This window comes from Talpa occidentalis, unplaced genomic scaffold, assembly GCF_014898055.3.
Source record: "Talpa occidentalis isolate TD23 unplaced genomic scaffold, MPIMG_talOcc4v2.1 talOcc4.15, whole genome shotgun sequence".
Taxonomy (NCBI): domain Eukaryota; kingdom Metazoa; phylum Chordata; class Mammalia; order Eulipotyphla; family Talpidae; genus Talpa; species Talpa occidentalis.
This window is the reverse complement of record NW_023601543.1, coordinates 70,212,496-70,239,463: the sequence shown is the minus strand read 5'-3', so window position 1 is coordinate 70,239,463 and position 26,968 is coordinate 70,212,496. Positions and strand designations below refer to the sequence as shown.

The 26,968-nt window shown below is 38.0% G+C and overlaps 1 protein-coding gene across 1 annotated transcript in view; it reads right to left on the bottom strand.

The window, feature by feature from the left end:
* DMD (dystrophin) overlaps nucleotides 1-26,968 on the bottom strand; it is a 1,988,221-nt gene that overhangs the window by 552,201 nt on the left and 1,409,052 nt on the right. The window contains 1 exon segment of the mRNA XM_054695791.1: nucleotides 15,014-15,131. Coding sequence (XP_054551766.1) covers nucleotides 15,014-15,131 — 118 coding nt within the window.

Genomic DNA, 26,968 nt, shown 5'->3' with positions numbered 1-26,968 from the left:
TGTGTTTAGTAACTTACAAATGTGGCAACATGACAAAGAGTCCCACTACTCTCCCCCATACCCTTATCTCTATCTAAGCTATCTAAAACACAGGAGAAGAGTTTCCTACTGAAAAGATTTTTTGCTTCTTGTTTTTTCAACATATATATTTTTAATCTTTCTAAGATAATTTAAATGTGACTTTGCTGAAAGGCATCAGAAGGGTAAAGAAAACTATTAGATGGTTTCACTTAGAGGAGGAATATAGGTGAACCAAATGAAGGATCAGGAAAAAAGTAAACAGGCAACTCGTTCCATAGGGAGGGGAGCAGGGCCAAAAGAGGGAGGGGGTGGGGGGTGAGGGGAGAACAGAAAGGACTATGGTGACGGTGCATGGGTGAATTGGTGGTGGGAATTCTATGGGGACTACATGAGAGGAGAAAGCAAACACTACAAAAATGAACAATGATGTAAAAGAGAGAAAGAGAGGGAGGGAGGAGGGGGGAGGGGAAGGGAGAGAAAAGAAAAGAAATCCCTTCCAGGATTTGTAAGTTCCATGACATTTGCTTCTGGAACAAGCAGAGTGCCTGGAATTTCAACTCATTTCTGACACATTATCATATACAGCACAGATATCATAGATATCACATATATATATGAAATATACATTGGTCATCTGCAGATTACAGCCTAGATATGCTAAGTGGTCAAGACTAAACCAAAACTAATGGATTAACCTGATAATACATTTCTGAAAGCAATATACATATAGGAGCTGATTAAGCAAATCTGAGATGCTTTGGGCTCCACACCCATGGGGTCTTCAATGCTTCTAGAGATTTTGGCAACTACTGCCCGAGGCTCTGTATGGAGAAGCGGCACTCTCTTCCACAATGAGCTGATGCTGCGAGCAAAATTCCAGATTCTGAACTCTGTCACTCTCATACTGGTCTCCCTCACCCTTTTCTGAGTGGCTTGTAACCTCCCCTTTTACTGTCAATTGAATTGCATGCTTATATTATTGTAATGTGGATTCCCCTCAATAAAATCATATAGCAATTATACATGATAGACTTGAGTTGTAAATGAAAACCTCTCTACCTGGTGAAAATTAGCACACTGAGATCCAAATCTCATCTTATGGTTCCCTCATTTATTTAATAAGGACAAGATCTAATTTAAAGGTTGTGGAAATCAAATCAACTCATGTATAAAAGTTCTTTGTCCAATTTATTTACAGCTTAACACTGATCTACAGTATGATTATTATTTAGGACATGATTTTAGAATATGAATAGAATTTGACTTTGCCACATAAGTAAAAATTTTTGACACCACCATATTGTCAATTGGTCCATTTCCATGAATGGGGAAGCAGCATCACGATGCAAGAATGGGTGCCATTTTCCCTGCCTCCAGGTATGTGTAAGTTGAAGCATAACACTCAGCATGACTTGAACTGGACTTCTAGAAAGGGGACCAGCTGAGAAGGTGAAAGAAGCAACACATATATAAATTGAGGTAGAAGGAAGAGACATGTGGAGGAGAGACTCTTGGAAGAGATGCATGGCTGGGAGACATTTGCGTGGCAGCTTCTGGTCCTTGGTCCTGGCAGCTTTAGTGTTTGGTAGAGACAGTGGCAGTCATTATCTTGACCTTGTGGTGGATTAGATGGCAAATTTTGAATTTGGGGTCTCTCCTTCTGTCCCACTCTCTGGAACCTGCCTAAGCCCTTATGGGTTCCTGCCAGTCTATGCCTCGGATTTGTTCTGGTGCTTTTTAGCCTCCATGGTCCTGCTTTGGGCTGAACCTGTTTGGCTAGGCATTTGCCTACAAGGGTATGGGTAATTTTCAGAGTCTGACTGGGAATCTGCTTTCTTTGCCTTTGTGCTAGCACATGGCCAAACTCTCTTAGAACATACAAAATGGATTTTTCCCCTTAACACTTTGGGGTCCCTGGGAACCCCTTGTCTTCATCAAATTTCAAAATGTTTCATACTTTTATATATATATATCCCAGTTCTCTGGGTAATATTTTGAATTACAAAAACATACAACTACCAAGGGGGAGACTTAGGCATCTGGGGTGCCCTGCCAAATGCAAAGGGAAAAAAAATCCCATTCTATTTATTGCTATGTATGCCAAAGTGCGTTTGGCATAATACACAACACTGAGAGACACATAATCAGATGGTGTAAAACTCTGAGAAATTTACAAGTACTAGTAGCAAACAAAAGAATTCTCCCATTTGCAGTCTAATAGGACTGAGCCTTTCCCCTTCAGCATTTTCTACAACATCTAAGACTAAAACAAATCCTAATGAGGAACAGGTAAAGTACCAGTTTCAAAAAAGCCAACATGAGTCTATATATTCCTTATGTTACTCATATTACCTTATCTTTCTGCACAATTACACTTGATTTTCACATTTTCAGGTTGACTGGATTTTATCAATTCACACCACAGTTTCCTGTTTAATTACAGAGAAAGGTATTTCCCCCTCATTCTCAGTCCATGCATTTGGGACTCAATTTTATCTTTTCAAGCACTCTGTTGCTTAGGACACATTTTTCTGATGAGTGAGTCAGGCTGGTATATGACCCTCTGGCTTTTCTTCCATGAATTCTGCTTTTCTGAAAGCTAGCTGTGGCCCAAAGCAGCAGTTTCATGGTTTCTGTATGAAAAAGGATAATATGATTCCAATGGCCATGTTTCCTATTTCTATCACTTCCTTACAGACTTGTAAGGGACTTTCAGTGGTTTAATTCCTGAGGCCCAGAGTTAGACTTACAGATAGTAATAAACCAGACTGCGCAGCAGCTAGAAATCGGACAGTGTAGTAGTCCACATCAGTATTTTCGTTTTACCTTAAAATTAAATAAGTCATAAGGCATTTCACTCATTCATTCAGAAAATTTTGATGGGGAAACTAGTTTTTCCCAAGACCTTAGTCTAGAATTTAAGAGTGTCAACTCTTAGTAAGACACATTTCCTGAGCAAGTACTGAAAATTATGTGTACAGATATTGTGTACAGATAACAATTACCAGTCTTCATGTATCCATATTTGCAATGTGAAAAACTTTTTTTTAAATGGATTTATTTATTTATTCATCCAAGCACTGGGTACAGTCAGAAGCACGGGAGGGTGAAAGAATTCACCAGAGCCAGAGCGGGGAACAGAGCAGGCAGACTGAAAAAATACACTGCTGAGGGGAGCAGTGGGCGCGGCAGGAGAGGTCTGTGCATCATGTGGGACCCTCACTGGTGGCCAGGGATCGAACCGGCGCTGCAAAGGCTGCGGGCAGCTTTGCAGCCCAGCGCTCAACCACTGCGCCACCAGGGGAGGCCCAACAATGTGAAAAACTCCTACCCTCATAGCAGGGCTCTATAAAACCAACACTAGAAGATTCAGTTGGAAACCTCAATAATGAGGAAAGCTGATTGTTATGGACTTAATGTTTGTAAAGTCAGCCCCATTAATATATTGATGTCCTATCTTCCAATGTGGTAGTGTTTGGAGATGGGGTCTTTGGGAAATTAGTCAGTTTAGATGAGGTCATAAGCACAGGGTCCCAGGAGGGGATTAGTGTCTTTATAAGCAAGGGGAGAGATCAGAGCTTTATCTTTCTCCACCATGTGAGACACAGTGAGAAGGTGGACGTCTACAAGCCAGAAGAAGTAGGCTTTTACTAGGAATCAAATCTGCGGGTTCCTTGATTTCAACTTCCTAGTCTCCAGAACTCTCACAAATAAATGTCTGTTGTTCACACCACCTATTTATGGTATTTTGTTATAGCAACCCAAGATGACTAAGACATTGGTACTTGTGCAATGACTTGACATTTGAAAAGGGCTTTTCTATATGTCATTTCATTTAATCCTAACAGCAATCTGGTATGGCCGGTATCAGGAGCCCAATTTTACAATGAAACAACAGAGGATCAGAGAGATTAAATAATTTGCCAAAGGACTCACTAGTCACTACAGGGCAGAGTCAGGACTTAAGGATTCTCTTTAGAGTCAAAGCTTTTAGCACAATGCTACTCTTACAGTGGAATTAGGGAAAGGCATTCTTGCATGTCTATCTCACTAACAAAAGGAATAATCATCACTGCTGTCATTATCGTCATCATTAGCCCACAAACAACTGTTAGCTGCCTCGGTCTTTCTGTTAGACTTCCAAATCACAAAAGTTTTCTTTTCAAAACCTATATTCTCTATGTGGAGCAAGGCTGGGTGGACCTGAGATAATTACCAACAGGTTCAACAGCTGCAGAAAAGGTCTCGGTGGGTACCTTTTCCTTTCAGTCCACACGTACAGGATAAAGGGCACAGACCAGTGGTCTGGCACTTACAGCTTTGAGGTTTGTTGGGGTGTCTGATACAGACAAAGGAATCTAAAGTGGACTCTGCAGACACTCGCCTTCCCGTATTCATGCCCTCTTGCAAACATCCTCCCCTGATTCCCACTGAATCAGGGCTGTGTGACCAATCATTTACTGAAGAAGTAATAATGTATGAGTGCTAAGACTAGGGCAAAAAAGGCATTGCTGGGACTACAACCAAGACGAAAGTGCATACATTGTACAAAAAAGAAAAATGATGTGAAAATATATAGAAAATAAATAAAAAGCTCAATAAACACCTGAAAAAGGCAAAAAAAAAAAAAAAGAATAGGGGGAAAAAAAGGCATTGTGGCATCTGCCTTGTAGTCATGGTTTGCTAGTTCTAGAGGAAACCAGCCACAAAGTCAGAGGGACACTCAAGAGGCTAGTTCCACGGAAAAGCTCATCTGGAAAGGAACCAACTAGGCAGCTTCAACTCACAACCCCGAGTGAGTCGCCTTGGGGAGAAGATGTTCCAGCCCCAATCAAGTTATCTGATGAACGCAACCACACGAGAAATGCCAAGACAGAACCATTCAACCAAGTCACTTGTGTTTTCCTGACCTATAGAAAGCAGGACAGCTAATAAATGATTACTGCTATTTTAAGGCACTAACTTTGGGTGTGATTTGTTTTGCAGCAAACTCCTTTTCTTGCCTAACATAGAACAAGGCCAGCTCTCTCCTTTGCATACAGAAAGGTCAAAAACTATTCATCTTTCCTACTTCCTTCACAAATGCTTCCCTTAAGGCAGGTACAAAAGAGAGACTAGTGGCAAATAATTTGTTATGTTACTTCAAATTATTAATGAGGAAATTCTGGTAAAGAAACAAATGGCAGGTTTAAAATAATCTCTCCACTTCTCCACTACCTGAGGAGAGATGAAACATCTTTTTGGAGTAATCCATGGCTCCTATCTAACCCTTGGCAAGGCTCCATCCACCTAAACTGCATGTTATCACCAGGGAGTTGTGTTTTGCTTTATGCCGAGAGGCACTAAAATATAACAGAAATTCAGGTCTTTAGTTGCATGGCCCATTAGACCATAAGATAAAAAGGCTAGTCTCTGAAAAGCTGGAGTTCCCCCTGTGGGTTCAGCTCTGTTTTCTCTTTGTCTTACCAGCTCACTTCCATTTGAGTGTGCTTCTTTATATTTATTCATCACTCTCTTTATTCTATCATACAAAATAAGAAAAATCATTTTCATTAGTTTATTTATTTAAGTCATGCCCATTATGTTTAGTTTTTAAAGTGGGTGAGTATGGGCCTCCCCAGTGGTGCAGCCGGTTGAGCGCAGCGCTGTGAAACTGTTCGCAGTCTCTGAAGTGCTGGTTCAAATCCCGGCCTGCCAGGGAAATTCCCACATGGCATGGCAGACCTCTCTTGTGCCACCTGCTGCTGCCCTCAGCAGTGTATTTCTGTCATCTGCCTGTTCTGCTCCCCACTCTGTCTCTGGTGAATCCTCTCACCTTTGATAAACCAAATCTTTCCCTTTAAAAAGAAATGTCTGAAAATATAAGCAATTAGTAGAAAATACTAAATTCCTAATTGTAGCTACATCACCTTAAATAAAATTTATTTATTTTTTCTATTACACACTCACACAAAAGATTAATAACTGAATATAATTATGATCACTAATTTGAATTTTAAATCCTACTAAATATATTTTGATTTTAATCCTTATAGAATTAATGAATGAGAAACATTAAAAGAGAGTTGTTTCACAATACACATTAGGTATTAATTCAATATAAAACATGTAAAATTCTATGAAGAAAAAAATCACCTGCTTTTAAATTTGTCATATACAAGTTATAATTATTCTGATGGATCTCTGAAATTCATTAACATATAAAATATAATTTCTATTATTCAGTCTATGCTTTAGGTCCCTCAGTAACTGGATACTAATGAAAACCAGATGAATAATGAAATTTACAGGTGAAGAAACACCTATCTGTGGTGGCTAATTTTGTGTCAGCTTGACTAGACAATCATGCCCAGTTGTTTGGTTAAGAACCAGTCTAGATGTTGTTGTAAAAGTATTTTTAGATGTTATTAAAATTTAAGTCATTAAATTCTGAATAAAGCAGATTAGTTACCAAAATGTGGGTGGGCCTCATCCAATCAATGAAGACCTTACAAGACCAATTTCCCCAGAAGAAAAAGGAATTCTGTCTCCAAACTGCATTTAGACTCAGGACTGCAGTGTTAACTATTCCCAGAGCATCCACACTGCTCACCTGTCCATCTGTCCTGCAGATTTCAGATTTGCCAGACCAACAACTGCTTTAGTCAGTTCTCAGAAATCTTATTTTTTCTTTTTGTGTACACATATACAACAGAAACCCACATACACACCCAGTCCATTGGTTCTATTTGTCTGGACAGCCCTATTCCTAGTGAGTAACAGCACTTGAAAGAAAGATTACTAATAATGTATATGAACTAAAACTCTCATTTTTTATAGTACCATTGAACAAGTAATGTTTTGTGTAACCTCTTGTATTCCATCAAGTTCCATTGCATCCAGACATATTTTTTAGTTTTTTTTTTTTTTGAAATAAGTCTTTATCCTTTAGTTCTATTACACTGCCCCAAATATTTCATCTTCTTTGAAGAAGGGTTAAAATACAATTGGATTTACCATCTTCAGAGTCTGCTTTTAGCTTTCATCAAATGCAGCTGAAAATGGAGAACATTTCCTTTTACTCCCATAATGTCGACAAGAAAATTACTAGAGGCAGACTTCTCACAATTACTGAACATAACAGAAGATACAAGGAATGAGAAATCAGCATTCTAGACTGGAATGATGGTACTGAAGTAGATTACATAGTTGAAATCTTAGTTGAGTCTTCAACTGATGATAACCTAGATGAATTTTCTCAAAGACAAGGATCAATACAAGGACAGAAGAGGCATATGGTATTTTAATCTGGTTAGTCACTCAATAGGAAGGATTTAACCATATAGCCTTTTACTAGGAAAACTTGAACCATCCTGTTTTGCTAAAATGATATGGGCTACTACATCATTTATGATGTGTGTTCACCCAAATGTATTTGATACAAACAAGTTTGTTGCACTGAAATTCTTACTCAGTTTTCTAATGACATTTCCCACTATCTCTTTATTCTTATTTCTGTAAAGCTTTGGAAAAACCACTTAGCCATGTTACAAAAAAGGATTTCTTAGACCTTGATGACAAATGTAATGACTGTTTTTCCTGGTATACTGACGGTGCAGTCAGAAGTCTGAACTACATAAACACAACTATCATGAACTCTCAGCTAATGGGTTTCTACTCCCTTATTTTATTCCAAGTACAGTAAGAACCAGAAAGAAACATTTTATTAGACTAGTTGTACAGCATAAGATATAGGAAACAAAATATAGTGTAAGCTCATTTTTCACTGTGTATTTGTCTAAATGAACGTATAATGCAAGTTATCACTGGGAGGGATGGTGCTGCCACTTCCTGTTACATCCCTTAAGTGTAAGCAATTTCCAGGCTCTTCTTTGGGTCCACAGTTCTTTTTTTTTTTAAGATTTATTTATACAAGCACTGGGTACAGTAAGACGCAAGGGAGGGTGAGAGAATTCACCAGAGCCAGAGGGGAGAGCAGAACAGGCAGACTGATGAAGTACACTGCTGAGGGGAGCAGCGAGTGCTGCAGGAGAGGTCTGCACACCATGTGGGACCCTTGCCAGCAGCCGGGGGGGATCCAACCGGTGCTGCAGAGGCTGGGGCAGCTTCGCAGCCCAGCGCTCAACTGCTGAGCTACCGGGGAGGTCCTGGGTCCACATTTCTTTGCACCTACTATCCTGTCACTTGCAAGCTCATTCACTCCAGGTAACTTCAAAATGTGTGTATGAGTAACTTCACTCCTGAAATCTCTACTAGTGTTTTCAACCACTTCTCATTGCGGTCATCGGATGTAGCTTAAGCACATTATTTTATTACCCATAATCAACTCCCTGTCCTGAGTTTGTCTTTGATTATGATATTACTATCAGTGAAAGCACTGAATATCAAAGTCTTAAGAGGCAGGCTCTCTCATAGATCTTCAATTCCACACATCTCCATGGTCCAAATCTCATCAGTGCTAGCTCCACTTAGATTTTGATTCACTTCATTCTTTTAACTCTATGGGCACTGCTCTAGCTTCACCTCTCTTGCCTCTTTAAAAAAAATTAAATATTTATTTATGCATATTAGAACTGGGGTACAGGCTAGGTGCAGCGGATAAGAGGATCCACCAGAGACAGATTGGGGAACAGAACTAGCAGATCTACTGAAATACACTGCCAAGGGGAGCAGCAGGTGAGACAGGAGAGGTCTGCTATGCCATGTGGGTCACCTCCCTGGCTGGGGATGGAACTCATGCTGCAGAGGCTGCAGACAGCTTCACAGTGCTGTGCTTAACCCTTTGTGCCACCAGGGAGGCCTTTATTGCCTAACTGTTTTCACTAACTCCATTTACTCCCTTATCCTTCAAAACACACACACACACACACACACACACACACACACACACACACACACGCTTTTCTACAAATTCACCCATCACAACATTGCTAACCTAAGTTATCTATTTTCCTATCCTCCTTTTATGAATACCCTTCACCCCAGTCTTCTGCCTTTCAAAATCCTATTCATGACCAGATCAGGTTAAACATCCTTCTGGAAGCATTTCAGAATCCTCCCATTCAGGGACAATCTCTTCCCATCTTGGTCTCTCTCAACATTCTGTAATACTGCTCTAGAGAACTACTTATCCTAGAATGCCTTGCCAGAATATACTGTCCAAATACCTATTTTTGATCGGGAGCTCTTTGAAGTCAAAGGTGAATCTTATCCCTCCCTCTATCCCCTCCATCAATCCTGATATTAACTAGCACACAGAAAGTATTTGAATGTTTACTGAACTGAACTCTTTGATTACATCCTGGTGGATGTAAATTCAGAGAGCTGTTTATAGTTATAACAGGTTCACAGCAGGTGCTAGATGTCAAAAGAAGGAAATTTATATGGTTGACTCCAATTCCTCTAAAATAAGCAACTCTCTAGTAGACAATACCTGAGAGGAAGATATTGGCTGGTGTTTCATTAGCAATAGAGATTTCATAAAAATGTGAGGAACAACAAAGTCTTTTTATTTCACCATGAAGGATTTCATACATTTGGTTGCAACAATGAATGATGGGTTGACAAAGCTTCTATAAAACTGTCAGTTAATTCAAAATTCCTGTGAGAGTATTTTTATTCTCATACACAGAACATTCTTTCTTGTAAGGCCTCTTATACCAGCTCTTTAAGAATTACGGTATGAATTCATTTTCTTAAAATTTATATGGTGTCACCAAATTTCCCAAAGAATTCCAGCCTGGTCTGAAAAGGTCTTAGCTGAAAAAGTAATTTCAAAAGCAACAACTCTCTCTTAAGACTTCGTATTCTTTTTCAGAAATTCCTTACTTGGTTTTGCTGATGACAGACTATATATATCACACACTGCATACTCTCCCATCTCCAGGCCCTCACCCTATGGTGGCAAGATCCATTTAATGAGCATTTATACATACTGTGTCTTCACTTTAGAAACACCATGCAATTTTACATTAATAATTATCCGACTAGCTTAACTATTACTATTAGCCACACATAACAGATGAGGGACACATGGCTTACAGAAGTGAATGTGCTCGGTTAAGGTCACACAATCAATAATTGATGAGATTCACTATCCTGTTCCTCTCCAGTAGATATAAGTTGCAATTCTATAATTAGACATCCAAATGTATACAAGACAAAAATAACCCCTTGTGCCACCAGGGTTAAGCACAGCACAGTGAAGCTCTTCCCAGCCTCTGCAGCATGAGTTCGGGTTCGATCCCTGGCCAGCCAGGAAGCAACCCACATGGCGAGACAGACCTCTCCTTTCTTGCCCGCTGCTCCCCTCAGCAGTGCATTTTGGTCCATTTGCCTGTTCTGTTCTCCACTCTGTCTCTGGTGAATCCTCTCACCCTCCCGCACATCTGGCCTGTACCCCAGTTCTTGTATGCATATGCATCAATAAATAAATAAATCTTTAAAAAAGGAGACAAAATATAAATGGGAGCAGCATAAACACTATATCCTGATTATACTAAATTGACCATACTCTTAAAATTTTAAGTTCTCAAATAAACATTCTTCCTTTTTTTGACCAATCTTTTTCACTCGATGTATCTTAGGCATAGAATCATACAGACATGTGCTTAAATCTTAATCTCTTATCTGACATCTTATAATTATGCACATTATCTAAGCTCTCTGGACTCCAGTTTCCTATCTCTAAAATGAGAACATATTACTTACCCCTAAGTTTAAAGAAAATACTACAATTTATATAATGTAGACTAACTGCCTTGCTTTGTGTAGTAGCACCAAGTTTTTTTCCAAATATTTGCTTAATTCTATTTGTATATCTTATTCCAGCTTTTCTAAAGCAATCTCCTTTTTGCTTTTTTGTCTTTTGGAATTCATATTCATTTTTTTTCCCTCTCCTCTCCACCTTGCCCCTCCACTCTTTCGCTCCTTCTTTTTCTTATTTCTCTAGCCCCTCCTCACCCTTGAGGTAGATATCAGTAATCCAACTTTATGGAGGAGGAAACTGAGATCAGATGGTTTACTGAGATTAGTTATTTGTTCAGGCTCAAAAAGCTAGCCAGTGGCCAGCCCAGGAAGCTTGCCCTCAAAACCTATATGCCCTATTGCCTTTGATCTTTAGGATGGTAATGGTGGGAATTATGGAGGGAGAGGCTATAGAAACAAGGTTATCAAAGGTCAGAAAAGAGCATTCACAAAAGCTATTTGTGGAATAAGCAGAACAATGCGAGAGAGCAGTTCTTTCCTTCCCTATCTCCCTCACTGCTATGCATGGTGTTAGGATATTATAACTTGCAGTAGTAAGGGACATGAACAGGAGTTTTGCATAATTCAGAAACAACTAAGGAGGCAAATATAGAGCTTTTTTATCTGTTTTTTGGCCCCATGACCTGGCCCTTTTGCAGAAGAAAATGACCAGGACTGACACATTCAGCACCCAATGATTTGGGGAAAAAAAAAAAAAAGAGAGAAGTTTGAATATCAGATATAGCAAGGGGAATTTCTCTTCTGAATGCTGTTTCCATACTATGGCTATTGTAAATAGTGCTGCTATAAACATAGGAGTGAATACACTGAAAATGAAATTTATTCTCTCTTCTAGATTATTACAACATGATTTCCATCAATATAACCACCTGAAAACAACAGATACCATGGAAGTGGTTTTATATAGTGAAACATGTTGATATTTTGCAGACCCAATGACTTGAGATTTTAGCAGGGATATTACTAGTAGAGAGGAATTGCTTTTTTTACTGGACTTTTTCTTGATAGAATGTAACAACTAAGTATAGATTTCCCCAACTGTTCAAAGTTATGAACTGGGATTTACCAAGGAAGGAAAAATGTTTCATTATAGTATTATATACTTATTGAATTTATTTCTTTATTTAGCTGATTCCTTTTTAAGTATTTCTAGAAGTTTCAAAGTAATAAAAAAGGAATACTGAAATCTTCATGTAAGAAAATACAATTTTATGATCACGTTTTTTATTTCTGTTCATTCCCTGGAAACCAAATCTACACTGAGAAAAATTCTATTGTGAACACGATTGAAACTTTATGAGTATTGAATTTCCATCCCATTTCAGAGATTTCAAATGAAGAGATAAACTGAAGTATATCAGGTCTGCAAATGACATTGTTTAGATAAACATACCTTGGTAGCAGCAATAGAGTCTCCAGACATATTGGGAACTAAGATTCTGGCTTATGCTCTTAATAAGCAATATGACATGTCTCAACAGACACTTGCTTTTAAGAAAATGCTTTTTTGGAGTTTGAATTGGACTCTTTCCACGATGCTGCGTATATTCATAAAGGTATTCATTCCCAAAAGACAAAAGCTTAGAGAAGCATAACTATTGAAATCATTGGATATTAGCAGAAAGATACAAACCTGCCCTCTGGTCACTCAATTTTAATCTACATCATGAAAAAAGTCAATACAAAATATCACAGAAAGATTGTAAAGGATAATGGAAAATGTTGAGACAATGTTGAATGGATACTGTAAAATAAATTAGTATTATTTTTCTCTTAGGGAGAAAACAGAAGTTATTTTTCATTAGTAAAATAATGGCTTTCTATATACTATGCTCAGATTTGCATAAACATCTTTGCCAAATTCCCATATTTCTCAGCAGAAACATATCACTTTACTATGTAATGGGCATTCAGTCTCATACTGAGTAAATCACTCAGTAAGACTCACTTTTTTGGGCCAGTGTGTTGCTACCTAGTGAGAAGACTCATGGCTCCGTTTTAAGGAAGGTACACTATGACATCGATGGAACAGGTACCCATGTTAGTCATTACAAGGCAATTTTGTTCTTGCCCTGCTGGATAGAGAAATGACATCCTACAACATACACAGAATCATAGAAATGAACTGTATTTCTCCTTGTCCCACAGGAGGAAAGATTGACTAGTTTCTAACCACACTTGCCCCTCTTCTGCCTTGTTTCAACACTGGACAATATTTTCCACTTTCCCTTGTAATCAGGTGTGGAAAAATTTCCTCCAGCCAACTATGAACAGAATGAATGCTTCCCCCCCCACCCCACCTCGAAGGCCTTGCTCACAAGAAACCCAATTAGCAATATTCTTTCTTCATTTGTTCATTAAATTCATTGGATACTGATATTCTGGACACAGAAGATGGAAGGGGCTTGGGTTCCTGCATGACTTCACACAGGGGTGCTTACTTTGGACTGTACCAGAAAAAAAAATAAATTTCCAATGGGGTAAGCCACCAAGATTTGGGGGGTTATCTGTTATAATGGCTAGTGGAACCCAAGTAATATGTTTGAGCAACAATAAGGACTTAGTATTTCAAAATCGATACAGGTCTATTTTAATTAACAACCACTACAACTGAAAGAAGGCATGTCTTTAGGAAGTGAACCAAAACATACATAATTGCAGACTAAAGTAATATTTAGTTCTAGTCCTAGTAAGTCATTAACCAAAAATACATATATAAATAAATATAAAACAAGATGGTAAGTGGTAAAAATACTAGAGAGAACACAGACTTTCAAGCCAGAAAGAGACATTTCCAACTTTCAAACGGTACTTTGCTCGTTTCCTAAGTTTCAGCAACTTGACTAACAATACTCTGCAATTGTTTCTTCCTCTATAAGATGGGTAACATGACTCAAGCAGTTACACATGATTACACTTACATTTAATGCTTGGTGTCTAGGGAGCAATCAATAGGTGTCTAGGGAGTAATCAATAAATAGTAGCTATTATCACTAAGTATTTATTTAATATGTACAAGTATGACTAAAAATATTTTTCAAATATTAACCTTTAATTCTGGTCCTTTTCCCCCTCCCTCAACATACTGGCAGCCAAATGTTCTACTTCCACTTCTTTAGGGAAGTTTTGATACAATAAAAGGAAAGTTATGAAAACATCCATTCTTGGTTTTGGAATTTCAAGAGCCTAGGCCTGGTGTTTAACAAAAGACTTGGAAGAAACAAAGATGATTAAAGAAAACTTTTCCTGCTCCTGCACTAGAAATGATCCCTTAGTGAGGGGGCACTGGAGAGAAAGTGAGAAAATTCAGTATCAGTATATGTCCTGGAGGGAAGGTAGGGGGAATAGAGGGAGAAAACCCAGAGAAACCCAAGAGAATCTGATAGCAGAGGTGACCTGGGCCTCATTCCTCAGGAAAGCCTCTGAGGGAAAGAGGAGAGAAAGTAGTTCCCTCTACAACTTCTTCTACCCCTCTCCCCAACCCCAGGCTGTCTCTCTAAATCACTTCATCTGTGTAGTAAAGAGGACGTGCCATGTGTAGGCAGATGGGCTTCAAGCAGCCTTCTAATGTTCCCACCCACCCCCGTATGGCATGAGGAATGGTAAGATGATTTTTGACACTACACAACGAGGGCAGCAAAGCCCCAGGGATGCGTCCAGATCTGAAAGTGCCAGTGCAGTGGGGAGTGAAAGATGGTTCAGTATACAACCGTCTGCTTGGACCAACGACCCAGGGTATGAGGGAAAGACTAGCATCTCCATGGATGCAGCCCAGATAGACAACTTGGGAGCAAATGATCTGCCACACCATGCATGCCAGGCCCTCCGTTCCAAGGTTTGCAACTACCTAAGTGTGAACTGACGAAAATTCTAGTTCCACCATTCCACAGAATACCATCGTCATTGCAAGATAAATTTATGGACTAAAAATCTTAGCATTTATAATTTACAACTAGTTTGTAATCATCACATTTGTTGTAAACATCACCTTTCTTTCTTCCTTTTTTTTTTTTTTTTTTTTTTGGTGGGACCCTCGCCAGTGGCCGGGGATCAAACTGGTGCTGCAGAGGCTGCGGGCAGCCTCGCAACCCAGTGCTCAACCGCTGCGCCACCAGGGGAGGCCCAACATCACATTTCTTATAAATGTGATGGAGGTAAAGGAATGTAAATTGTTACTGAAACTTTCGTATGTCTTTAAGTTTCACATGCCTGTTAAAAGACTTACTTCGATCAGTAATGATTGTTCTAGCCTCTTGGTTGCTGGTCTTGTTTTTCAAATTCTGGGCAGCAGTAATGAGTTCTTCCAACTGGGGGCGCCTCTGTTCCAAATCTTGTAGTGTTGCCTGAAGAAACAAACATAACTTAATATTGAGGTTCTTCAGCCTTACACATTGCTTTTATGTGATACAAAGTAAAGTGTAATATTCAAACCAGCCAATGCACTTTTAGAAATAAAAAAGATGTTACTGAATATAAATCTCTAATGTGTCAGGCTTTGCAGAGAACAATTTAACAGGAAGAGTGTTTCATTAGATGCCAAAAATATTTCAAATGAAAATCTTGATTATAGATTTGTTTCACTATTTAAGAGCTTAGACAGAGGTACTGCAGAAAACCCCCGTTTACTTAAACCATATATGAGTGCCATAGGTAAGAAACGTAATTTTTTAAAATTAATTTATACAAGCACTGGGAACAGTCAGACGTGCGGGAGGGTGAGAGAATTCACCAGAGCGGGGAACAGAACAGGCACACTGACAAAGAAATACACTGCTGAGGGGAGCAGCGGGCGTGGCAGGAGAGGCCTGTCATGCCATATGGGACCCTTCCCAGTGGCCGGGGATCGAACCGGCGCTACAGAGCCTGCGGGCAGCTTTGCAGCCCAGGGCTCAACTGCTGCACCACCAGGGGAGGCCCAAGAAACATAATTTTGAATTATAATAATGTATTTAAGAGAAAGAGAGCTATATATACTATATATGCTTGCAATCTCATTCTGTGTGGCATCAAAATTAAGGCATATGTTTTAGAAACAGAAGAAGCACAGAAGTAATTTAAGAGATATCTCATTTAACTTCTTTATATCTGAGATTCCTCACCTATAAAATGAGTTTCAGCAAGTTTAAAAAGTAGGAGAGTGGACATGAGCTTTCATATTCTGTGTTACAACTGATCTTAATACTGCTTTAAATAAATGAACTAAATACATTTAAGTCAACACTTTTGTAAATTTTATAGGTGTTAATGATAATCATCAAGAAATCCCTCCTTCCCTCATCTGCCTGTCTATTGTCTCTGTCATCTTATTCTCTTTACACTAATGGATCCAAATTTCAGTGATATTTACAAAGAAGTTGTGAAAAATAAGATCTCTCCCTTGCTTTTGTTCTAAAACTGAATGTGTATATATATATATATATATGTAGATATATAGATATATACAGATATATATCTCTCTATATATTTATTTTAGTTTTTAGTTTGGGTGAATATTATGAGTATTTGGGCCTCCCTGGTGGTATAAGGGGCTAAGCACCACACTCTGAGGCAATCAGTGGCCTCTACAGCATGAGTTCGATTCCTGGCCGGCCAGAGAGAAACTCACATGGCGCAGACCTTTCCTGTCTCTCCCACTGCTCCCCTCAGCAGTGTATTGCAGTCAGGCTGCCTGTTCTGTTCCTTGCTCTGGCTTTGGTGAATCCCCTCACCCCCTGCACCTCTGGCCTGTGCCCCAGCTCTTGTATGCATAAATAAATAAATCTTTAAAAAATATTATGAGTATTTATTATTTTATAACCACTATGTGATAGCTGTTTTACAAGGATTCTCAATTTTGTTCTCCTAATAGCCACACTGGAAACCAAACCAGAAGTCTTTAGGATTTTAACTCCCATGTTTCAGGCTAACAAAAGTGAAGAGATAAAATGTAGTAGATAATCATACTGATGAAACTTTGACTCTGGTTGATTTTCTGAGAATTTTTGGTTTTGGAACAACCAAATTGTGATGATTCTATAGTGGGATTTTTTTTTTTTTTTGTGAAAAGATTGGATACTAGGTCTTGTGATTTAAGTTCAATTGCTTTTGGTAGTATTCAAATAATGGGAGAACTTATCCAAATATTACACATCTATTTCGAACATTTCCCCCTCTATGTGCTGAAAAATTGGAGGGGCTAACTTTTAACAAATTTTCCACATTTGTAAGCTGTGATTGCTCAGAAGAAAAATCCAATTTTCAGGTTTCTAGCTTTTATGGTTTCTTTACACAAAAGGGTGTTTGAAATATGGAACAAATTGCCAAAGACAGCCATTGAAGTAAGTGGCATAAGTCAGTAGGAGAGCACTGCACAAATTCTAAAGTAGAAACCATACAGTAGCAGATAGATTATATACCATGGGATAGTTTCCAGGCTTAGAATGTTCAACTCTGGTTATCTGAGACACAGCAAAGTAACAAAGTGCTTTGGAATTCCTAACTGTTAAATGTTTAATACATTCAATAGTTGATTTAAAAACAAAACAAACTTAACCAGAAACCTCAGATCAAGCCAAACCTTCTCTCCAAATTTAACAAAGTCTAAAAATATACAGCTGGCAAAGGACACAAATTTATCTACTCATTCATTAACAGTATAAATATCAACTGCTACTCATTTATTTTGGTGCGATGGATGTAGTAGTGGACAAATGCGCAAGGTATAGTGTATGTAATTTAAATGAAAATTTGTGTTTTTTCATATTTGGAATTTTTATATGATAAAAAATATCTTTATTGTTACTTTTCTTGTATTTAATATTAATTCACTCTCATACAACCAGGCTGGTCTTTTGCTTCTCAATTTTGGATAGGTAACTCAATGTTGGCTATACTTTTCCCTTTCTTTTAAGATTACAAAGTTCACTTAAGAAGTATGTTGTGGGAGTAACTTGGTCAACTTTAATCTGAACCTTATCAAGGTCTAAATTAAATCTGACCACAATGAACAGCTTTTGCTACTGAAATTAGCGAGCATGTCAATTTAGACTTAAAACAAGCCATTTTCCTTTCTAATGAACAAAATAGGACTCAAGGTATTGTGAAACCTGTTCTCTAGTTGGGTGATTCTCTAATTCTGCTGACAGACACATGCTTCTTAAGCACCTGAGAAGATTATTAATGACATCCTTTGAAGCAACTTCTTAAAAAGCTAAGGAAATTTACAACTGCAATAAAACTGTGTACTTCTAAAGTATTTTTTTAAAAATCACTACTCTTTATCTTATGCTTTGGTCAATACATACAAATAAACACTTCAAAAAAGAAGCTGTAAAGTAATACATATTGCTATAGAATGTGGTTTCTCAGTAGAGTGGCAAGTTTCTCCTTTGATTTTCTTTCCAGAAATAAAGGGGTTGAATATGACATATATTTGAGTCTTTTTTCATTAAGACATAAAAACAGTGACTCAAAGACCTTCTGACTAATGAACAGAATACCTATAAACATGAGAGAATACTTTTTCCTTTTCATTTGATTGTATTCTATTTGCTATTCGAATTTCATTTACAATTTAGTTTCATAACAGCAAAACTTCTCAAATGCAATGACCTTCACCTCTATTCCACTGAGCCACCCCATAAATGGAACACCTTAGATTAAATCATTAGTCAAACTATCCACCTCCAAAGAATCCACATATGAAATTCTGTTTCTCGGTCCCCAGTCTCATGCTCTCACCGTTGCACTTGTGTAGTGGCAGGACTGGGCACGGTGCAGATTTTCTATGATATGAGCAGATGGGATAAAGGAGGAGAGAGTCCTGGAGGCCTCAGTGGCTTCTGCAGGCTATTTAGCAGGTACATGGCTGACAGAGGTGCTGGGGGGCCGGGAGGCTGGCAGGCCTCCCAGCCCCCAGCAAGTCTTCACTCTTTCTGGGCTCTCCGGCCTTCTCTCGCTTTCTCTCTGCTTCTCTCGTGGTTCCTCCGTTTGTTCTGCTGGCGTCCCCGTGACGCCGCCCTTATAAGCCCAGTCTCTCAGCCCAGGTGATCCCATCTAAGCATGCCCACACCCTACTCCAGGTGTTAGCCATCAGGCATGCATTCAGGACCACAGGGATTCAGCACCAACCCTAATGGCGGGAGGGCAGAAAAGCCTGATACTTTACTTACCCTACAACATGCTAAACAAGTAGAATGGTAAATATGCTTTTTTATTTTTCTGAGCCCAGCTATTCATTACATGTATAATTGAAGTGAACAAAACTAAAACCATTACATGCTTAACAGTACCTAAGCATGATAATTGATCATGTCTGTATGAATTCTCTCATTCTGGAAGAAACAAACACAGGAGAAGGAAGGAATCAATGCTATTTCTAAGGAGTCCTAAGCCAGCTAGAGGGCTTTAACTAAAAACAGCTTACCCCTTGGAGATGAGAATTCATCATGGATTCCACTAGCTGAGCAAAGATGGAGGAAAAAAAAAATCTTCAAATACAAAGTGAATCAGAAGCTTTTAATCCTACTAAGTCCCCCCAGGGTGGCGGGAAGAGGTTATAAATAGCAATCCCATATAAAAGAGAGTTAAACAATGATGCCATATATACTATAAGTAGGTCATTTTATGCTTTTAGAAAGAATTACATTTTGTTGTTGTACTTGTTAAAATGGAATTCTACCTAAATCATACTCAAATAGAAAACTTGATATTTACTTGAATAGTTAGGGTTCATATATCTAAGGAAAGAGCTTAACAAAAATACTTTATACTTTTTATACTTTGTACAATCAGTAGCATTCACGAGTTACAGTTAGAACAAAGGTCCTTGATGATTTTCAGTTGCTGCCATTTTCAGGAAATAAACAAATTAAGCTTACACATAAAGTCAAAACGTAGACCTTACACTCTTATTTACAACTTTTAAACATTGACATTAAAGATCGACAAGATGAAATCATTTACAGGACTACTTTATATATGAAAGCAAAGACGCATTTAACTCAGGTAGGTACTAAATTGTAGCCTTTCTGGTAACTCAAGGAGTTTTACCTGTGAAGATGCTAATCATCTGTCTAGCTTTCAACTGCCTCACTGAGCACCTTAATTCTGGCTTCTATTCTTGCATTCAGCTGCCTCTCCAAATAGATTGGCCAACTCCAAAGCCGTCTTTGATGTCTTCCACTTCCTCACTTCTCATTGACATTTTGAACAGCTTGGATACTTTCCTGCTTGGCGTAGCTTCTGTATTTCTCTCAATGATCTATCAGCATCTCTCTGGGTGAACTTCTGCTTTACATTTTCTATGATTATCTCTTTCTTCATTCATTCAAGAAATACTTTAAAAAACATCTTATTTTTATGTAATTTCAAATTTATAGGAAATTTGCAAGATCAAAGTACTCTAATTCATCCTTCACCCAGACTGTCAATATTTTGCCACATTTTGTTTATAGTTATCATTTTTGTGTCAATATATCTATATATGTAATATATATGTAGTGTATTTGGAACCATTTGAGGATGATATGCAGATATCATGCCCTTTACTCTTCAATACTTATTTCTTAAGAACAAAAAATATTCCTTATATAACCTCAACTTAATTTCCAAGTCAGGAATTTGACATAACTTTAGTACTATAATCTAATCCATATTCCCTATTCATAGTATGACAGCTATTAATTGGCTTTATTAGTGCAGGCTCATGAACTGTATTTAGTTGTCACCTCTCTTTAGTCTCCTTTAATATGAAATAGTTCTTTGCCTTTCTTTGAACTTCCTATCACTGATTGAAGAATACAAGCCAGGTGTTTTGTAAAATGTCTTCCAATTTGTATTTCAACAACATTTTTTTAGTGCTTATGTTACTTCAGTCATTGAGCTGGGCACAGGGGATACAATTGTGTAGGAGCTAAGTATCTTCATTTCAAGGAGAAAGTGAAGTAGTCCTAAGGACAGGCAGTAAGCAATTACAATATAACTGAGCTGAATATTATGGTAGGGGAGGTGTGGGGAGTTATCACAGCATTTAGCAGGGACAGTTAACCAAACGGAGGGGTCAAGGAGGGTCTTCTGAAGGAAGTAGAGTTTATGAAGTCTTTAGTTCTTCTCTGTCTAAATCATACAAATGATATTGTTTCTCGGACTTCTATTTCACAGTTTTACTGCTTTAATTGGGCACATATACATATGTGTATTTGTATGACCAACAGAAATTGTACATAAAGGTCTACAAGAAGATATTCTGCGATATATAAACACCGTGATACCAATAATCAAACAAGTTAAACTAGTTAATATACCCATCACCTCAGTAACCTTTTGTTTGTGTGTGTGTGTGTGCATGTGGTATATACATTTCAAGTATACATTATTGCTAATGAAGCTACCACGTTGCACACGACATCTCTAGAATTGTAACTGGAAGTTTGTACTCTATCACCAACTTTCCATTTCCCTTACTTCCCAACCCCTGGCAACCATCATTCCCATCATTCTATTCTGTTTCTCTGAATGCAACTTTTTTTTAGATTACACATATGAGATTACACAGTATTTGTGTTTCTGCGTTTGACTTGTTTCACTTAGTGTAACATCCTCAGCTGGGCTGGCTGGTGTTTGGAATTCATTGGAAATAATAGGAGATAAATTTAGGTGAGCTTGGTAGAAGTCACTCATGGTTGGATTTTTTTAAAGATTGATTTATTTATTTATACAAGCACTGGGTACAGTCAGAAGCGCGGGAGGGTGAGAGAATTCACCAGAGCCAGAGCAGGAAACAGAACAGGTAGACTGACAAAGAAATACACTGCTGAGGGGAGCAGCGGGCACGGCAGGAGAGGCCTGTGCGCCATGTGGGACCCTCGCCGGCAGCTGGGGATCGAACCGGCACTGCAGAGGCTGGGGGCAGCTTTGCAGCACAGCGCTCAACCGCTGCGCCACCAGGGGAGGCCCTGGTTGACTTTTTAATAAATCAGTTTGAGGTATTTGGATTTCATCAAGAGGAAATGGAAAGCAGAGAAGACTATAATAACTGAAACTATGGAAACTGAGATTTTTGTAATCCCATACCTTTGTAACCTTATTCTTTCTGGATTATTTTTGGTCCTTTTCTGGAAATATAGTAAGCAGGTAACAGTGTTGATTGACTAATTGGTCACAATAGGCAAAGTGATAAAAAATAATTATAATTGGAAGGGTGTGAAAATTACTGAAATACATATTCCTGTTTCAAGCAGTGTTTATCAGTATTAGAAAAACTACTGATTCTTTGGTTACCTTTAAAATGAAAATTATGATAGCTATTTAAGAAATTACTATCAAACTCAAAAACTAAAGGACAGTCAGTAAAATTTATTTCTCTATTTCTTTGCAATGAATGCTTTTCTTATTGGTTGGCATTCTTGGTGGCTTAAAAATGTATCTTAAGTCTCCCAAATTCTATGCCTTTTTTTGTAACATTGTAATACAAAGATAATCTACTATTAGTATGTTATTTTTAAAATAAATTCCATCTCATTGTTGAAAAAGAGATTATGGTGATCATTTCCAAGTTATTCTGTCATGGGAAACTTAAAGGATTGATTTCCTTGTGATTTCATAAAACCCTTAACATGCAAAAAATAAAAAATTCTTTCAGTTCCACATGCCAGTAAGTAAATAATGTGGTCTAAATTGGGGATCTTGAAATATCATTTCAAAGTCAAGAAGAAAGAAGAATGTTAGGCTACAATTTGTTGATAATGATTTGCAAATACATTTCTAAGCTGATAGAAAGGGCGCTGATATTTTTAGCTATTCAACACTAGATCTATTAGTTATTCTACATTGTTCGCATTTCTTGAAAACCTATTGTTCTGTAAATTTAGCATATTGACAAAGGATAATTGGGGCAGTTTTATGATAGGTTTTTGTCATGAGCATCACATTTGCAGGCTTTTGATGTTATGACCCAGTAAATTAAGTGATATAATTTTTTCTCCCTACAGATATTTTAGAGAAAAGGAAAACTGAAATCATTTTCCAATATACATATTTTTGGACTATTCTCATTCAAGTTTTCCATTATCCATTTCTTGTTATACCTTGAATAACATTTATCAGAATTGCTTCAACTTCAACAAGATAAATTTCTTTAATTGAATCAAAGTACCCTATATAGCAAATTGAATTATAAGTGAACCAAATTAAATGGAGAATAAATTATATAGCGTAAGTAGTGAAAGGTAACACTCTGAGGGCACTATTTACAATATTTAGCCTGGCACAGAACATCTTGATTTGCATCCTAATGATGTTGTCCAAAGCCTGTAGGAAAGCCAGATAAAGGAGACTAGAGCTGACAGGAAATTGAGTGCTAATCAATGAAATAGGCAGGAAATATTGGCAGTATCCTACGCACAGTACACTACCATAGATAATATGTTTTGTGGGTGGTAGAGGAGGCATAAAAGAACATCCCCAATGAATTCAATGAACTTGCAAAGTAGTTGAAGAGACAGCCTTTAAATCTGCCCACCTGTGCTCACATATGCACTTAACGAATAACAGAAGCCAAAATGTAAATAACAAATGCAATAAACTATACATATAGCAGTGTCTATGCTAAACAGATTCTGAAGAATGGAATTTTAATAGGAGCATATTCAGGGAAAAGGCCAAGAGGACCAGGAACATGATCTGTAACTTAAAAGGATGAATAGGCTTGATAGTAATCTAATGATGAGAGAGAAGATTCCACAACAAGAATTGAACTTAAACCAATATGAAGAAGAGTGAATATACTAGAGAGCTTGGAAAGGAATGGGGAGGAAAGCTCTGCAGTAATGGAAACATGTAAAAATATTTAACTTCTTTTATCCTTTTATTTAGGGAGAAGATAATGCCAGTGCTTGTAATAAAAAAAAAAAAAATCAACCCCATTGCTTCTAAAAATCTGTTCCAGGTTTGGTGATGGGGGTATTGTGGGAACATATATTTGAAAAGGTGTGGACCCATACCCCTAAATCATTGGTTGTAAACCAATGTTGCCATAATAAAAATGATAAAATGAAAAAAAAACCCTGTCTCAGATAACTTTTAAGTTGATTGTCTGATGCCATTTGTAATATTAAATTCAAAAGGGGGATAAAAAGAGACTGAAGTTTCAGTTTAGAAAAAAAAGTAAACATTGAGAATGTTTTGTCAAATAATTAAGTTCCTACTCTAAAGAACAGTCTTTCAGACTATGATAGAAAATTGGGTTCTCTCCAGAAGTAAAAACTTCAAAGATTATTATCAGTGGCAATAAGAATTATCAATATAATATGATGTCACCTTTTATGATCTTTTCAATGTCCTTTAGTATCTATTATTGCATTCAACCTATGATAGTTTCCTTGGGAAATGAGTCTTGGGAGAAAAATTCCCTTTCTAGGGTAGGAAACTGACTGTTATTTAACAAGCACTGTACTAATCCCTTCAAAGATAAAAAGTCAAAGCAAACAAAAGGTTATGCTGAAAATGCATTCAGCCTTTTCCTGTTTGCAAAACATGTTAGAAAGGGCACTTACTTAGTTATTGAGACAAGAACCTTGGTTTTTTATTGCGAACAGCAGTCATCAAACTGAGGCAGAGCAAGGAATGTCACTGTTCTGTGATGCTACCTGGGGATGGCAAGTCAAGTGGAGCAATGAGCGATTATCCAGAGGTGATTAACTCATGTACACTGTCAATCGGTGTAATTCAAGGCCCCAAGTGCTCTTTCCCTATCTTCAAATGGTAGATGTTAAGACTCGAATTATCAAAATAATTGGCACAGCTGTTCAATTCATGTCGCATATAGAGGGATAGAATCAGGCTCAGTTTATTCATCTATAAAATGAGGATAATTATACTTATATCAACCAGTCTTGGAGAAATTAAAGCAATAAATCTATGTGTGAGAATTCAAATACCTTAGGTAGAAATTAGTCAAATATGGCTAGACCAGGTTTCTTTATAGTAATAGCAATGGAAGAATATGTTATATAGACTCCATTTCATTCATCAAGTTTCAATCTTCTGATTTCACCCAGTTCCCAGGGCTATACAGTGAAGATAACACCACATGAATACATGAATAGCAAACAAGTTGTGTTCTTGCTAAGGAAAGATATCTGAATGGTCTGGGAACCTCTTTGAATTTTACAACGAAGTTGGGTGGGGGAAGAGAGAGAGGGGACACATATACACCTACATGCATTTAGAAGAAGTGGCAATATTTGAATGGAGAAGCATGTGGAAAATCTATATCATACTTTAGCATCAAAATATTGTCATACGTGTCATTTAGACTTGCATAGAAGGAACAAAAAGTTTAACAATTGGATCTCATGCTTCAAAATAGACAACATATTTTGCATATTCTCAGAGACTGACATTAATCTGTTTTTTCTCAAAAATTATATGACTGGGGAAAAGATAAAAATCTGCCTTTGATTGGGTGCACTGTGTTTAAGCCCTGGCTTAGCTGTAAATCATTTGTGAAGCTCAGTTCTTGGTAGGTGAGTAGCGTTGCCATTATGGAGTGTTAATACACTTGCAGTGAAGTGTTGCTGGGGGTAGGAGGTGTCAGACATTGATCAGGAGCTTAAGAAATGAGCTATTTATTTTTGCTGTTGTAAGAGGAAAATTTCTATAATAAAACAACGATTTTGCTTTTCTGTCAAAAAAATACCATTTCATGACATAAAAGCTCTCTTCAGTAAACAAAGAACAGACCGTTATTGGGGGATATAAAAATTACAATAGAATAGATTTCCCTGTAGGAGCACAACAGCCTTTAACTCAATTGGAACTTGCAGTGTGACAGCTTTTAAAGGAGGGCACATATTCTATGGGGAGAACCTCAGATATACTTTTCTATTCCCTAGACCATACTAGTTCTCATACTATCAAAATGAGTCTATGTTAGCACACTGTGCCTGTAAATCACACACTTACCCTGCAGCATGAAGGATCCCAGCTGCGGGGTGTAGGGGGATTGCTTTATGTGGCGTAGTTCCAAGCAAACATTCAACTCAACTCCAATGAAGCCGATGCCGAGGACTATGGAAACTGTATGTTCTGCTTGATAGGGAAACATATATAGCCTCTGTTTTTTTTTTCCAGAAGTGGGGTACAGGCCAGAGTCATGGGGGGTGAGAAGATTCACCAGAGAGAGAGGGGAGCAGAACAGGGAGATGTACCAAAATATACTGCTGAGGGAGGAGCGGGCGAGACAGGAGAGGTCTGCAACGCCATGTGGGTTGCTCCTGGCCAGCCGGGGATCGAACTCTCACCACAAAGGTCATGGACAGGGGATCGAACTCACACCACAAAGGCCACAGACAGCTTCACAGCACTGCGTTCAACCCCTTGGGCCACCAGGGAGGCCCATATACAGTCTCTTAACTTCCAGCTTCAAGCTGCTCCAAGGGCAGGGATAATCAGTTCTTAAATGGTTGTTATAATGTTGCATACCTAACTAAGCTGTTGACATTAGGGAAGAGTTAAGTTGAATTCTGTTTTATTGGAAAGGTTGCTTATTAGTAATAGTCATTCCAATACATTTTAAGTAATTTGAAAGGAAGCAGGAGTCCCTAGAGAAAGGTTGCATTAAGAATTCTCTATCTACTTTTCTGTTTTATTTATATGAAGGGAACAAAACTGCTTATCCTAGGCTGTCTCAAATACTTTAGTGGTGTGAGATTAGATAAAAACTGATAACAATAAATAAATCAGAACTGCTAGTTGCTTCTAATACTCACTAGAGAATAAGAACTAATTCTCATCTCTCGCTCTTGCTTTCTCTCATATTGATGATCTACCTTACTTTGAGGGAAAATTTTCTCTAAAACAGAAACCAGAACAGGTGTTAATGAGTCAATACTTCAATTGAAACTTTACAAAGCTAAGTAAGCTGGGAGAAAACACAATTTCATGCTTTTAGTTTATAAAAGAGGTTCTATTATATACTAGTAATGACAAAAGTCACTCATAGTACTTGGTCACTAAAGAGGAATCATAAGCACCAAATATCTGTACAATGGGAGGCCTCCCTGGTGGCACACGGGTTAGTCTCAGTGCTGCCATGCTATCATCAGCCACTGCAGCATGAGTTCAATCCCTGACCCACACGGCACAGCAGACCTCTCCTGTCTCCCCGCTGCTCCCCTCAGTAGTGTATTTCAGTGCATGC